This window comes from Pimephales promelas, chromosome 12 (genome assembly GCF_988280905.1).
Source record: "Pimephales promelas chromosome 12, fPimPro1.hap1.1, whole genome shotgun sequence".
Classification (NCBI taxonomy): Eukaryota; Metazoa; Chordata; class Actinopteri; order Cypriniformes; family Leuciscidae; genus Pimephales; species Pimephales promelas.
Window position 1 is genome coordinate 27,438,692 of NC_142780.1, and position 14,113 is coordinate 27,452,804.

The window sequence follows — 14,113 nt, forward strand, 5'->3', positions numbered from 1 at the left end:
TCAAATCAACATCATTGTTCATTATTGTGTTTAGTTTAGAGTGTAGGAAGCCTTTTTTACTGTCTATGCTCCAGACAAGCAGAGCTGACGTTGTTATGGCAATGGGCGTTTTTGTTTTCGACGCACACGGTAGGGCCAATCCAAACAGACTGAGCTGCCTGGGCAACCAGAGCAGAGTAGCTTGCGAAAAAGGAGGGATTTAGAGGGATTGATTCATTTGACGAGTCGTTTGAGAATCATTGAATATGTAATGATGTGCAAATTTATATTATGAGGAAGTTTTTTTTTTTTACATGATGCATGCAAACATGTTTGTAGAGGGGACTCTGCATCAACATTAGGAAACTTTAAAACAGCATAATATGGGCTCTTTAAAATATCAGCAGTAGAAACTGCTAAAGAGCTGCATATAAATAGAGGAAGATGAAGCTGCAAGTCAATTTTGATACCTTCAGACAGCACCTATCTATTTTTAATAATGCAATTAGATCCGGCTGGTACGCTCATTTCGCCAAATTGGTCTCTGAGAACCAGAACGCCCCAAGGGTGCTATTCTGGACTATTGACAGGCTTCTAAATGCCTCTCTTAGAAGTCATCCTGACAAAATCCCAGGCTTTAAATGTGATAAGTTGGCAATGTTCCCTAGAAAAGTATCAACACTTAGGTTGGATAAAAACAGAGCATTTGAAAATAGTACATTTGAGACTGTTATTACATCATTTTCCATTCCAATAATCTAATTTAGTTTTTAATGTTGTTGAGGAAAGTGATTCAGTTTGGTCGTTTGAACAGAAGCTAATCAGGTTCAAACCACCAAATCTTGCCTTAAAGCTATTTAGTGCAGTAATTGCCTTCATTATTTTAGAAATGTTGCATGACTTTGGACACTTTTGGTTCTGAAGTTCAGGACAAAATTTTGACATTGATAAGAATTTGTAATGCTTTTGAAAGAAGTCTGTTATGCTCACCATTAAGGCTCCATTCATCTGATGAAAAATATAGTAGAGTAATATTGTGAGATATTATCACAATTTAAAGTAACTGTTTTCTATTTTAATATTCTTAATTTTAAAATGTAATTAATTCCTGTGATGGAAAAGCTGGATTTTCAGTATCATAATAGCAGTCTTTAGTGTCACATGGATCCTTCAGAAATCATTCTAAACTGATTTAGTGCTCAAGAAACATCTTATTTTCAATGTTCAAAACAGTCGTGCTTTTTCATAATTTTTGTGCAAACCGTGATCAGAACAGAATTTATTTAAATAGTTTGTAAATTATATATTTATTTATTTATTGTCACTTTTGATTAATTTAACACATCGTTGAATAAAATGAATAATGGTATACATTTCTTATATTAAATAAATAAATAAATAAATAACTGACCCCAAATTTTTGAATAATGTTAATTATTAAACTTAAATTTATATATATATATATATATATATATATATATATATATATATATTTCAAATCCCTTTTTGGTGTTTTTATTGAAATGTGCAATCAAAATGTGCATAGATTTATTGATGGAGCTGCATTAGATGAGAACTAATGAGAAAGACAGCAGCGAATGCTTTCCAAGCAATATTGTCAATTTCACCTGATGAGCAAACACATATGGAGCAAAATTGCATTGCTGAAATACTGAGAGTAGTGATTTCCATATAATTGAATCCAGATTACATTTAATTAGGCCTCATCTGACACATCTAAAAGCTGATCCCTAGAAAACACACAGATGCCTTGTAAAGCCTCAAAGAAAGTAATTTGTCTATTTAGATGTTATATTATGACTTAATGTACTATGTGCTAAGCATTTTTCTTCTTCTTTTTTCTTTTTTTTTACAATTAATGGTCTGCAGCACACTGCAAAACAGTCTTTTGATTCAATAGATTTATACGTACAACCTGATTTCACACAGTGCAACAAGTTCCTGTAACAACATTCTAATCAATTAATCAGATTTGAGAGACAAATTATCAAGATTAGGTTTATAACCAGGGTCTCACCTATCATTTCCCTCTAATTTTAGGGATAAGCCATGTAAGGTCAGGTTTATGGGTAGGGATATGGCTAGGATTACATTTTCAGACAGGAATGTTTTTCCAGGATCAATAAAATACGTCTAAATCTTCACACAGGCCTATATGAGGAATGTTGTCCTAAATGATGTAATATAATATATTATAATACATATTATGTCACCTATACGAGGATATTGGCATCTAAAACTCTAAAACTGTTTTATAGCCTAAATGTATTTTAAGGCAAGTGGCTATTATGGCCTCATATTAATTGATATGGGTTTAAAAACATTTTTTTTTTAATTTGCCTGACTGCAGGACTGTTTAAAATAAACTAAGTCGACCCAACTAAAGCAATGTTGCAGAAAACACTATACAGAGCACCAGAGGCTTCATCACATACAGTATAGTGCAACTCATTAGTGGAATCAAAACATTCCATAATATAAGGTTCTGTTCAAATCAGAGGTCAAATTATCACAGCATACAGTCATTTGCTGGAACACGTGTTCTTATGTCCCTATGAGATAAACATCCAGCAGTTTGTTCAGTCTCATCTTAACACGCTTCGTTAGCTCAAGGTGTTTAATTAGAATATGTTCTCCAGTCACCTGGTGGTTTGAAGCCAATATATCTCACCAAGATTTCCAGTTGCAACAGGTTATTAAAGGTTCTTTTTATAGCATGCACACATCATACATGTCAGAAAGATCTGTTTAGCAGTACTGTAACTGAGCATTAAACATACTTCATGGACTTGTTTATTGATCTAAACAGCCTGAACTTGTCATGATTAGCGCTCCAGTGAAACTTTGAAACCAGATGTCCTTATGCATTAGTGAACTGAATTAAAAAATAACACACACCGTGAGACGAAGCCAGTGGGGTTATGTTCATTTAATTATTACTTTGATACTCCTCTGCTGTTATTTCTCCTCTCAGCTGTGTCTATCTACAGTATGTTGTTTAATTTTGTTTACACAAATCATATATACAGTACACACGGAGCTTGTCTTTAAAAATAACTCTCCGTGTCCACAATCTGAATTTTACGAAATTTCTAATAATTACATTTTGATAAAACTGCCTAGTGTTTGTCAAATGTTATTTAAAAAAAAATACTATTTATCATATTTTGCGTTTACCTCTATTACTGCAACCTATAATTGTTATAATATTTTCTCTCCTTGTCACTTTCTTCTGTTATTATTTATTTAGTTTATTACATATATAATTCATAAATATTATTTGTCATTGTAGCAGCAGTGGATCTATCAACGGGCATTTTACAGATCTATTCACTATAATATTACTCTTTCCACTTTATTGCAACCAGCGATGTATTAAAAACAGTGTTGAGTAACTAATGGTGACATAATTAGGTTCAGGACACTGGGTTGCTCTGCGCTGACGTGAAATGAATGTCCTTCATTTGCAGCACGGCCACAGTTTCCCTCCCACCAGATTCCCATGACTCCAATCCTAATGCCTTCTTTTAATCGAATAATAACACACATTTATTATTATCAGCAGCATTTGCAATTGGTTAAATCTTTATCAGCGGATTTATGGACTCCCCATTTGAAAATGCAGCGCAGTACTGTTTTAGGATTATTCATATTATCGGATTTATTTCGATATTTGTAGTTAAAATATATATCCTTTATCTGTCTTATACGGTATATAACTGTGTGTCGATCTTACAGCCTGGGCAAAATTCAACAAGTTTTGCAGCACCAAGATGACATCTTTCCCTTTATTATATAGATATACTTTTTTATTAGAAATATGACACATTCATTTTGTGCTCTGAAAACTGTACAATAACAAAGAAACCCCAGTGAAATTAAAAAAGGAGGAAGTGTGGAAAGGCAGGGAGTTCATGGTGGAGAATTCAGGCAAGTACGTATCATCTGGAGTGACAGTCAGTGATATCGAAATACACACTGTTACATGATGTTACAGAACACTCATATAGTCCAGTAACCCGATGAGAGTTGGGTGGGGGATCTCAGAACCGCGATGATATCTATAATAATGATAACAATAGTCCCCAAGCACAGTAAGAAAGATATTTAGGCTAAAATTCATTTTGTAGAACTCTTCTGGAAATAATTACAATGCTGTACAACAGGACTCTGAGGAGTGAGTCTTGTGCTTTCTCTGTGTGCGACCACATCTATCCAGAGAATAACACCCCTCTGCAGTTTCATATATAAGACTATGTATAATATATTATTTATATATTCATATTCATCTCTGTTTTCTCGTTCAAACTCGATTCTGCGCGTATTCTGAGCCACAGCAGTTTGTTTCAGGTCTCTCAGCTCCAGTGATTCTGATGAAAACATCCAACGAATGAAAACGTGAACCCACCAACCCACTGGACTTCGACCTGCTTCCAAACTGAATCTCACGCCGATGTCACTTCGCCATTGACCGACTTCTGAAGGATCTGAATGGGACAGCACAGTGGCTAAGTTGTGGCTGTACTGGCTCAGGAGGGCGTTCGAGACAGATTAACAGTCATATGCAGATGGCTTCGGGCAATCACGTCACCTTTTGTGGCCCAAGCGAACGCATGTGTCACACTGATCAACAACGATGATAATAATACTAAGAATACTCAAGAATTTGATTTTGGATGACGTGTAGCACACCTGATTCCTGTCAGGCAGTTGTAGTGCTACATCTCTCTCTCTTTCATAGCGCTCTCAAATGTGACATGAACAATAATATGTATCCAGAGGTGTAAGAAATAGAAGGCCACTCACTAAGGCTCATCTGCTCTTGCCTGAATTCCAGTCCTTCTTTTTAGTCAGTCATTCCCAATGTTCCCATGGTAACATCCCGGGTCACTACTTAACTTGCCCAGTTCAGTCGTTCTTGGTAGCGCCAGCTCATTACCATAGCAACAGACTCAGACCTGGATTTTCGAAAGTGTTATGATTCGCTTTGACATTAAGGAAAAGGCCATTCCAGGAATACCAAAAAACAAACAAAAAAAAAAACAAATAAAAATTGCACAGCCATGTTGCTTTCACTCTCTTTCAGTGTCTTTCTTGCATACTTATTTTTGCCTGCACTTATCTTCTTTATCCCCTTTTCCCTGCGAGTAGAGTTTGTTCTGTTTCTCTGTATGTTTTGTTGATCTTTCAGACCTCCGTCTGCAGGTCCATGATCTCTTGGCCCACCAGAGGGATGGTGGCACTGGCCTTCTCCCACTCCACCGCTTGCATCTCTAGGGGAGAGGCCTGTAGGGGCTCCAGCTCCTTACGCACCCATGATGGTGGGGAGTGGGTCTTCCTGATGCCCTCCCACACCCGCTTACTGGGGGTCTGCTGCTTGTCCTACATTATCAAACATAAAAATGTTTTCATAAACACAAAACCAAAAATGTATTATATATTCAATACAGGAAATTAATATTATTGTTAGGGCAAATATTATTATTATTATTGTATTTAATACATTTATACATTTAGTTGAACACAGTACAAGTATTATTATTATTTAATTTAATGGAATATAGAAAATTAATATTATTGTTAGGACAATTGTTATTATTGTATTAATATACATTTAATTTCACAAAGGCAACTAACCAACTATCAATATTATTTTTCACTACTATAGAGGGTATGCACGTGATGTCACCATTGGCCGGACTGCCTGCAATTATTCACAGTGAGTGGCAAAAAGACTGAGCGGCTGTATTTGTTATCAGTGTGAATGCCGCAAAAAACAAACAACACATATAAAGTGGGAAAGAGCTTTGCGATTGACTGTACAACTAGATTTGACAAAAAAAATCGGAGGTATATTGTTACAGACTGCTTTAGAAAGAGGAGCAAATGGATCGCTGAAATTCGCAGAAACAACTGGACTCCAGTCAGCGAAAGGTGGATTTGCAGTTATCATTTTGTGTCAATATGCGTAAAACCATACCCATATATTTTGTATTGTTATATATATTAACATCTCAATCAAATATTTATCATTGCATATTCTGCATTATTGGATGTTTTTTAATAAACACTGACCAAAAAAAGCTATAAAGTTTTAGGGCTGGACGATATGATGATATATATAACACTGATATAAGTGATCACCCGGATTTAGACCTATTTTGTATTTATATAAAACGTTCACAGGCAAATTTGCTTTATATTTAAGTCTGCATTGCTTTTATTTCCCTGGAGTCAAAATCAGGCAAACATAAATGTCAGGCAACACGGTTCCTGGCTGTATGTCAATATCCATGGATCACTGGATCTTTAGTAAGTTGTAAAGAACACTATATTGAGACCAACATTTTGTTTAAATTGATACAATTGTTCGTTTTAGTCGCATTTTTGCACTTTCCCCTATTAAATCCAGTCACGCAGCAGATCTTTTGCCACTCAGTCAGGCTGAGGGGGTTGTTCCGGCGGGAAAGTGACGTCAATGCATTCCCTCTACTGTATTACTTGAAGGGAAAAAAATGAACAATATTATTTAGTAAAATTATTTATTGTTATTATTTGTAATAAATTTGAATGAATTGTTATAAATTATATCATATTTAGGGATGTCAAATTGATTAATCACAATTAATTGTATCTAACGTATAAAATTAGATACAAAGTTTATTGATATATGTATTTGTTTGTGTGTATACACACATACACATAAATTATATACATACACAGTAGAAACTTTTAAGTTAGGGACGATTAATCACAATAAATCGTGATTAATCAATTTGACAGCATTAATTATATTATATTAATTGTCAGGAAATCAATGTAATTTAACCTGAATTCTCTTGTTTTGTTTGGGGAATTTTGACTTTTTTTCCCACAAGATCCCATTAACGACAAATTCATTGAGACATGTAAGACATGGAGTGATTAATGTAAATTCATACACTAAGGTTGGTTTTATCGCTGCCTCCTGATGACACACTCCATCTCTTCCCAGGCTTCCCATCCACTGGGGGAGAATCTCTGTCCTTCTCTGCATGCTGCAGCTTCCTGTTTAAATCCTGGAACATGTCCTGGTGGCGCTTCCGTGTATGCATGATCTTCTGCAAGACAAAACCGGTCTTAAAAACCACTGCAGTGATGAATGAATCTGCACCACGCAAGACTGCTGTCATTTGTGGAAAGATTTACATTACACTGACCTCAAAGTCCAGCTCTGCATAGCGTGATTTTCGTCTCTAAAGGACAAATGAGAATAGAGGATGTTACTATATGTACTTCCAGAGTGGTCTTGGGGAAAAACAGCAAATGGGTCATTCTCAAAATACAGTGATAAACGTGTTCTTAGACATTTAAGTCATTACAAAGTTTTCAGAGTTTTTTTTAAAAACAAATAACTGATAAGACATCATTACCATCATAACATAATATTACAAAATCTATTAGTTTAATTTTAAACAATCTATGTTGAAAAATATATTTAATCTCATTTTGTTTTTCAATATTAAATATTAGTGCATAAAGCAAAACAATACAAAAAATACAATTAACATTTAATTCAATTAATATAAAATCAATTTTAATATAATATAATATATATAATATTTTCCAGTTTAAACCGCAAAAAGGTTAAGATAAAATCCTTAATTGAAGTCACTTATTTAAATTAACATTTAATAACTAACATACATTATTTTAATAATTTAAATAGTTATATAGTTATAAGTTGAACTATTATTCTGAATGTAAAAAATACAAAAAGTTTACAAAGAGATGACTATAGGAAAAACTGAACTTCAAATGTTCAACATTTTATAATATTTTGTATGTCAGAAAGTCAATACTGTTTGAGAATGACCCAATTGCAATAAGTAGGGGAAACAAAGGAGTGTAAAATTTCGGCACTTAGGGCAGACTTTGAGAAAGCATTGTGTCGCTTGTATATTGCATGTTTCCGCCGAGCTCCTGGCAAGAGTGTGCAGTAAACAGCTTGTGACCGAATGGCCTTTCTTTAGCCTGTCGGAGAGCGTCTGAGGGCAGTCTGACATTCTGCCTGTGCTGTGCGTGGCTGCAGCTGTGCGCCCGCAATGCATTCTGGGAGCATGTTTGGCCTGAGGTAAAGAGGAATCCATGCTTGTCATCTGCTCCCTTTTAAAGCATGAGCAAAATCTGACCTTTGCAGAGACTTTCTTTTCTAAGAGGGATAATTGCAAATGCAAAGAGGCATAATTTATGTAGCCGTCTTTCATTTATTCCTTTTTGAAACGGCATGTTTTTCATTCCATTAAGCATTCCGATGCAGTTTTCATTGAAACCGAGTGCATGTGCATTGGCTGATGTCAGTTGAAATGTAATTCTGAGCCACGTAATGACAGACACTCTCCACAAACATGCTTTTTTTTCACTCCGCACATAAATTAGGACATTCGCTCCCTTGTGGCAGATATGACAAACATTGATGTGAATTCACAGCATCATAGGCAGAGGTCTACAACACATTCCTCAAAACCAGACACCAAAGTGTCCATCAGTTTTCAGTAATAAACAGGGCTGAGAAGAGAAAGTGTATAAGATGAATATAAAAATATGTCTTGATTTAGGACTGTGAAAAAAGCATCCAGATGCACAGATTTGTGCTGTTAGCCATCAAATGTTAAAGCTAGGGTATATGATTTCAAAGATTGTTCATTATTAATATCCTCGTTTAGATGCTGGTTATGGTTATATAGTACAATCCTAACAATATGAATAGAAAAAAGAACGAAAAAAATCTATTCACTCTATTTGGCTGTACAGCCGCAGAAAAGTTGACCAATGTAAGCTGTGCGGCCGCACAGCTTATATTGATCAACTGCTCTCATCCAATCACCAGCTCCACTTGAAACTCCGCCTGGCGCTCGAGTCTCCGAGTTTGAGTTTTTTTTTTTAAAACTTCCCAACCGTCTCGACCAATTTTATACATCGTATACCATAGCTTTAATGTCACAGGGATTCGGAATAATTTAGCTGTCAATCTTTCACTCGTTTTCATTATTTAGACAAAATCAAAGTCAAACATGCTCGTCTACAATGAGGAAACAGGTACAGGATATCTATCAGAACGTCTCTATGAAAAAGAATCATGTATGTGTAAAGTGTACTTGAGAAAATATTGGTGGTCCAGTGTTTCTGTAAAATACTAACAAAATATTACTACCAATACTACTATTTCTAACTAACTAATCAGCTGCAGGGCTCATGAATATTAAACACATAAGGTGTGAGCAAGCCAATGAGATTACAGTTTGCGCATTAGTTCCGCCCACTACCAAAGGATCTTGCAGCGACTTCTGCTTCTGTAATTTCAAACAACCTCAGTCACCTTGACAAGAAAAAAAACAACAAAACAAAAAAAGAAAGAATCCCATTTACATGTAGCACGTCAATTTGTACATGGTGTGTTAGACTCTCGCTTTCTCTCTCTTTGAGTGCATGTGAGAAAAAGAGCATTCTTAGGTGCCTCAGAGAGTAGGCGCCTTTGCATAGAGTTTACCGTTCGTTAAAATACGCAGCACATACATTTATGATATTACAGAATAGTGTGCTGTAAAGAACCCAAACACTCAGTCAGAGTGTTAGTGTAGGTGAGAGAAAAATCTGTGCTACACGTATATGTCGAACCAGCCCGTTCTCATCCTTTAACGTCATATAGAACGCTATATGCAAAAACAGCGCTATACTATGCACATGGCACCCTTTATCGTTAATATAACATGCGAACCCAAGACGTCATAAATCCTTTAGCGTGAATGACACGCAGACCCTACCCCACACCTAAACTTAGCCTTCACAGCGCGAGTTATATTAATGATAACGGGTGCCATGTGCGTAGTATAGCGCCGTTTTTGCATATAGCGTTCTATATGAGGTTAAAGGAAGAGAATGCGTTGGTCGAACAGCCCTTTTATTTGGTATACCGCTTGTTACACAAGTGAGTGAGACCCTCTCTGGCTCAGCCAAAGCATGAAAGTATGTTAGACCAGCCTATAATGAACACAACTCTGATCTTTGGTTTTAGAACGTAGCCAATAACGTACTTTCAAGTCAGAGGGCTCAAGTTCAAGTCAAGTCGCAAGTCATTGTTGTCAAACTCTAAGTTGAGTTGCGAGTCTTCTTTGATTGTGTCGAGTTGAGTCGCAGGTCAAGTCCAAGCCATGCAATTCGAGTTCACATTTTTGAACGATACCCAACTCTATACGCGAGTGAGTTATTCGTAATGTAGAGAGTTGCATTGTTTGATCTCATGATAATCGTTGTTTCTTACCTCCAAAGAGCTCATAGACAGTGTGGAGATGGTCTCGCTCTTAGACATAATGCCGGAGTTCCCAGAGTCCCCTTGCTCACAACTGTTTATCATCTGGGATTCGCTGGAGATGTTCTGCACTGTCTGCCCCGGGGAGTCCCTCTCTGAGCAGGAAATGCTGACTCTGTCGGTGGGCAAGCTCTTTAGCCCGAAGCCTGGCACGGGATCGGTGCCAGCAGGGTTGGCCAGGTGGATGAGCCTGGTCTGGGGTAACTGTTCAATGCCGATGTTGTACTTGGTGGTTTGGTCCTCCTTGCCACCCTTCGAGGGCCTAAGGGTGTTGTTGTTGTTGGGCAAGAGCCCGTAACCCTGACCCGACCCTCCTCCTCCGCCGCCTTCAAGACCGCCGCTGTCTCCCGGAGCTCCGTCCAGCTGCTTGAAGAGCTCGCTATCACAGATGTAAATAGATTTGGCTCCGGGTAGTTCAGTGCTGACCCCCGCAATGCCACCTTTGTCGCGGCGCATGGTGAGAGTGTGGCTGGCGTAATCGGCAACGTTTTGCAGGTGGACCTTTGCCATGCTGGCAGGAAGGGTGTTGAAGTTAGAGCCTTTCTGTACCGTGATCTGCTGTGAAGCTACCTTCTCCTCGCCTTGTTGGGAGGAACGCTTCAGGGTGCCTGCAAATCAGAGGGGAAAAGCCTTAGGAAGTGATCATGCTGATTTGATAGTAGTGCAACATTCTATTGCCCTTTCATCAGCTCTACTCATAATTTAATCAAGTTAACAAGATTTTTCATTTGTTTTGGCAATGACGTCATGAAGACCTTTGAGTTTTATTTCACATATCATGTGTGTCACATGCGCTTAAGTATATGTGTAGTAGAAACTACATCACTCATTGATTCACACAGAGACAAGCAGAACAATAGATTCCGTATTTCAGATTTAGAAGCAGCTGATTTTTGAAAATGACCTTTCATGTAGTGTGTAACATAGCTGTAAGTGAATGAAAACATTCTGCAAAGTTTTAAATCTGAAAGTGCACCGTGTGTAGTTATTGTCTTTCAAATACAAGAGTCGACTCTGAGTCAATTAAATGAATCGTTTTTCAAATGAGTCATCAGCTGTTTCGTTGTGACGTCAAGACGAAACATTAGCATATTGCCTGCCCACATATTGGGCATGCAGACACCAGGGAAAACTTGAACCTCAAACACTGCAGCCGATTCCTGTGGATACTGATACTACAGGTTGAATAACTAGTTCTTCCAATGTTTCGTCATCGCACTCGCAATCGGATTGATATTGTAAAATTGATGTCACTGTTCATTTCTGTGTTTATTTTACAGTGTAGGAAGCCTCAGGACCAGTTTTTATAGTCTATGCCAGAGACAATTTATATAGAGACAAGCCACTTCTTAAATCCTCAATAGAACTATATATGGCGGTTGTATGCACATGCCCCGCCCATCCTGCTGGAAAGCCAATCGTCTGCTTTTAACAGTCAAGCCGGGAAACATTTAAGCCTATTGTCTGGTTCCACTGACATTGAGGTTTGCGACAGTGGAGACATGCATAGTAAAAGTATAACAAAGTTGGGGAAAAGGGCCTTTTAAACCTTATTTTGGGGCAAAGTCATCAAACTTTTTCAACGATTTTTATCATATTTTACTGCTGTTTCTATACAAGCAGTTTTTATGTCCTGGTGACCAGTGAAAGTGCAGTTCTGACCCTTTGCCCATTCATTTAGATTAGGGTGACCATATTTTGATTACCAAAAACCAGGACATTCGGCCCAGCAAACACATGGGCCAACTCAAATGATACTCGAAGTTTACTCAAAGATACTTTATTAATTTCAATACATTTAAAGTAGGTTATGACTCCTCTGTATGGATAGAAAATTGTTATATTGTTATATGTAACAGGACAGTTGGTCACCCCAATTTAGATAGGAACCTGGACTTGTTAGTCCGAAAAAGCAACCCGGCGGCGTTGCCAAGATGGCTGCCGAGTGGCATGACTTGCCTAAAAAGACTTTGTCTATGCTCAGGACACAGAGCTGACTTTGTTACAATGAGCGTTTTTGTTTGACACGCACGCTGTACACGGTCGACCAATCCCAACAAACTGAGCCAATCAGAGCAGAGTAGCTCTCAGGAAGGAGGGATTTAGAAAGATTGATTCATTTGACGAGTCGTTTGAGAATCATTGAAAATGTGGTGATGTGCAAATGCAAATGAAACCGTTTGTTGACCTTTGATGCATGTAAATCTATCTGTTGTAGGAGACTCCAAAACAACATTAGGAAACTTTAAAATAGAATAATAAGGGCACTTTAAAAGAAGTACCTACTCAAGAGAGGATGCAATTTCGGATGCAGCCTATGCAAATTTTCAGGTAATCATTGGCTACCTTACAAACGGTCTGCGGAAAAGATCGTTTGGAACTTTGAGGGTCGCATTACAACGCTTTGTATAATAATGTGGCCAAAACTTTAGCTTCAGCAAGTCATGTGAAAGGGTCTTTTGAGTAACCAAGTGAAGGGGGGCTGATGGAAGGCTTAAATTTTAGTCCTTCACACTTCAAAAAAGCAAAAAATATCACATCACAAGTCTCTATTTTTAGACGCTAGCTTGATATGCCGTCTTGACAAATAATCAGAATCCCATTTCTGATAGATATCAGAGAAGAAAGCTGCTATCTGATTAAGAAATGTCGGGAGGGACTTAATTAGGACAGGCCGGCAGATCTGAGGCACGGCAAGGAAACAGACAAGTCTATTTATCTGCATTTTGCTGCTCGCCAGCAATCAGCGTTCTGAATCTCCTTGTAGAAAAAGCATTATGGGGCCTGTAAAATGGCACTTGTCTTGTTTAAACAGCTGGCTGCACCTCTCACATGAACATCATAGCAAATTTAAATGACCAGACAGCGTGTTGAGAGACTCACCTGATCGGCAAGCAATGTCGACATCCTTTTCAAAGTCAGTCTGGAGAAAACAGATAGAATTTGAGTTTTAATCCCAAATTTTATGTTTTACTTGTAACAGAAATACAGAAATGTAGTCTTAAATCACCATCAGCTGAGCATGGCCGTTCTGGAAAGATCCACCAGAGTCACCGTTTCCCTCTTCTTGACGATCAACAACGCGACACTTTACTGCCTCTTGGACCTAATAAAATGTAAAAATCTTGTCTAAATATTTTAATTTGCATTTAAAATCGGTTTCAAACCGATTCAGGTATGCGACAAGGTTCACGCACCTCTCTGCGTAGGATGCAATGCACCATCACGATAACGAAGCCCTCGAGAGAGTCAAAGACGGCAAAAAGAATCTGAAACAAGGCTGAGCGGCGGTCAGTGATGGCCAGGACCGCCGACATCCAAGTGAGAGCCAGCAGTGGAAGCACAACACAGGAGCTCCACAGCGACGCCCTACAGGACAGGAGCAGAATTACAGTGAGTAAAGGTTTATTTCACCATTGGCATACAAAAAGGGCAAAACTAAAGGATAAGCCTCTATTTCGAAGTGACTTTGGCTGATATTTAGAAGTTTCTAATAAAACTAATTAATACTTAACACATATCATTGATTTTTTGGGATATCTGATGAGTGTTTTAAAAGACATGAGTCTGGTATTGCAGTAAAAAGCATTAATATATGAATACACAGATCGATACAGTGAGCTAGAGTTGCCCTTTTTGTTGATTATACTCTAAACAATATCAATCTACTCAAAACATGGTTCAATCACAGTTCAAAACATAATGTGAACAGGTGCAACAGGTAAAAATAAGCCAAAAGAAGCAATAAAAAAGAGCAATGGACGA

The 14,113-nt window shown here is 37.6% G+C and overlaps 1 protein-coding gene across 16 annotated transcripts in view; it reads right to left on the reverse strand.

Moving 5' to 3' along the window:
* Positions 1 to 3,774: 3,774 nt before the first annotated feature.
* Positions 3,775 to 14,113, reverse strand: part of adgrb1a (adhesion G protein-coupled receptor B1a) — a 72,238-nt gene continuing 61,899 nt past the window's right edge. For 15 of the 16 annotated variants that reach the window (XM_089117882.1, XM_039652009.2, XM_089117873.1 and 12 more), the window contains 7 exons: positions 13,546 to 13,717; positions 13,359 to 13,454; positions 13,232 to 13,271; positions 10,301 to 10,956; positions 7,200 to 7,235; positions 6,942 to 7,100; positions 3,775 to 5,382 (listed from right to left, as the gene is read on the reverse strand). In XM_089117882.1, the coding sequence (XP_088974008.1) occupies positions 5,188 to 5,382; positions 6,942 to 7,100; positions 7,200 to 7,235; positions 10,301 to 10,956; positions 13,232 to 13,271; positions 13,359 to 13,454; positions 13,546 to 13,717 (1,354 nt within the window). In that variant the 3' untranslated portion in view covers positions 3,775 to 5,187. The remainder of the gene's footprint in view (positions 5,383 to 6,941; positions 7,101 to 7,199; positions 7,236 to 10,300; positions 10,957 to 13,231; positions 13,272 to 13,358; positions 13,455 to 13,545; positions 13,718 to 14,113) is intronic. The other variant, XM_089117870.1, reaches the window with a different exon arrangement.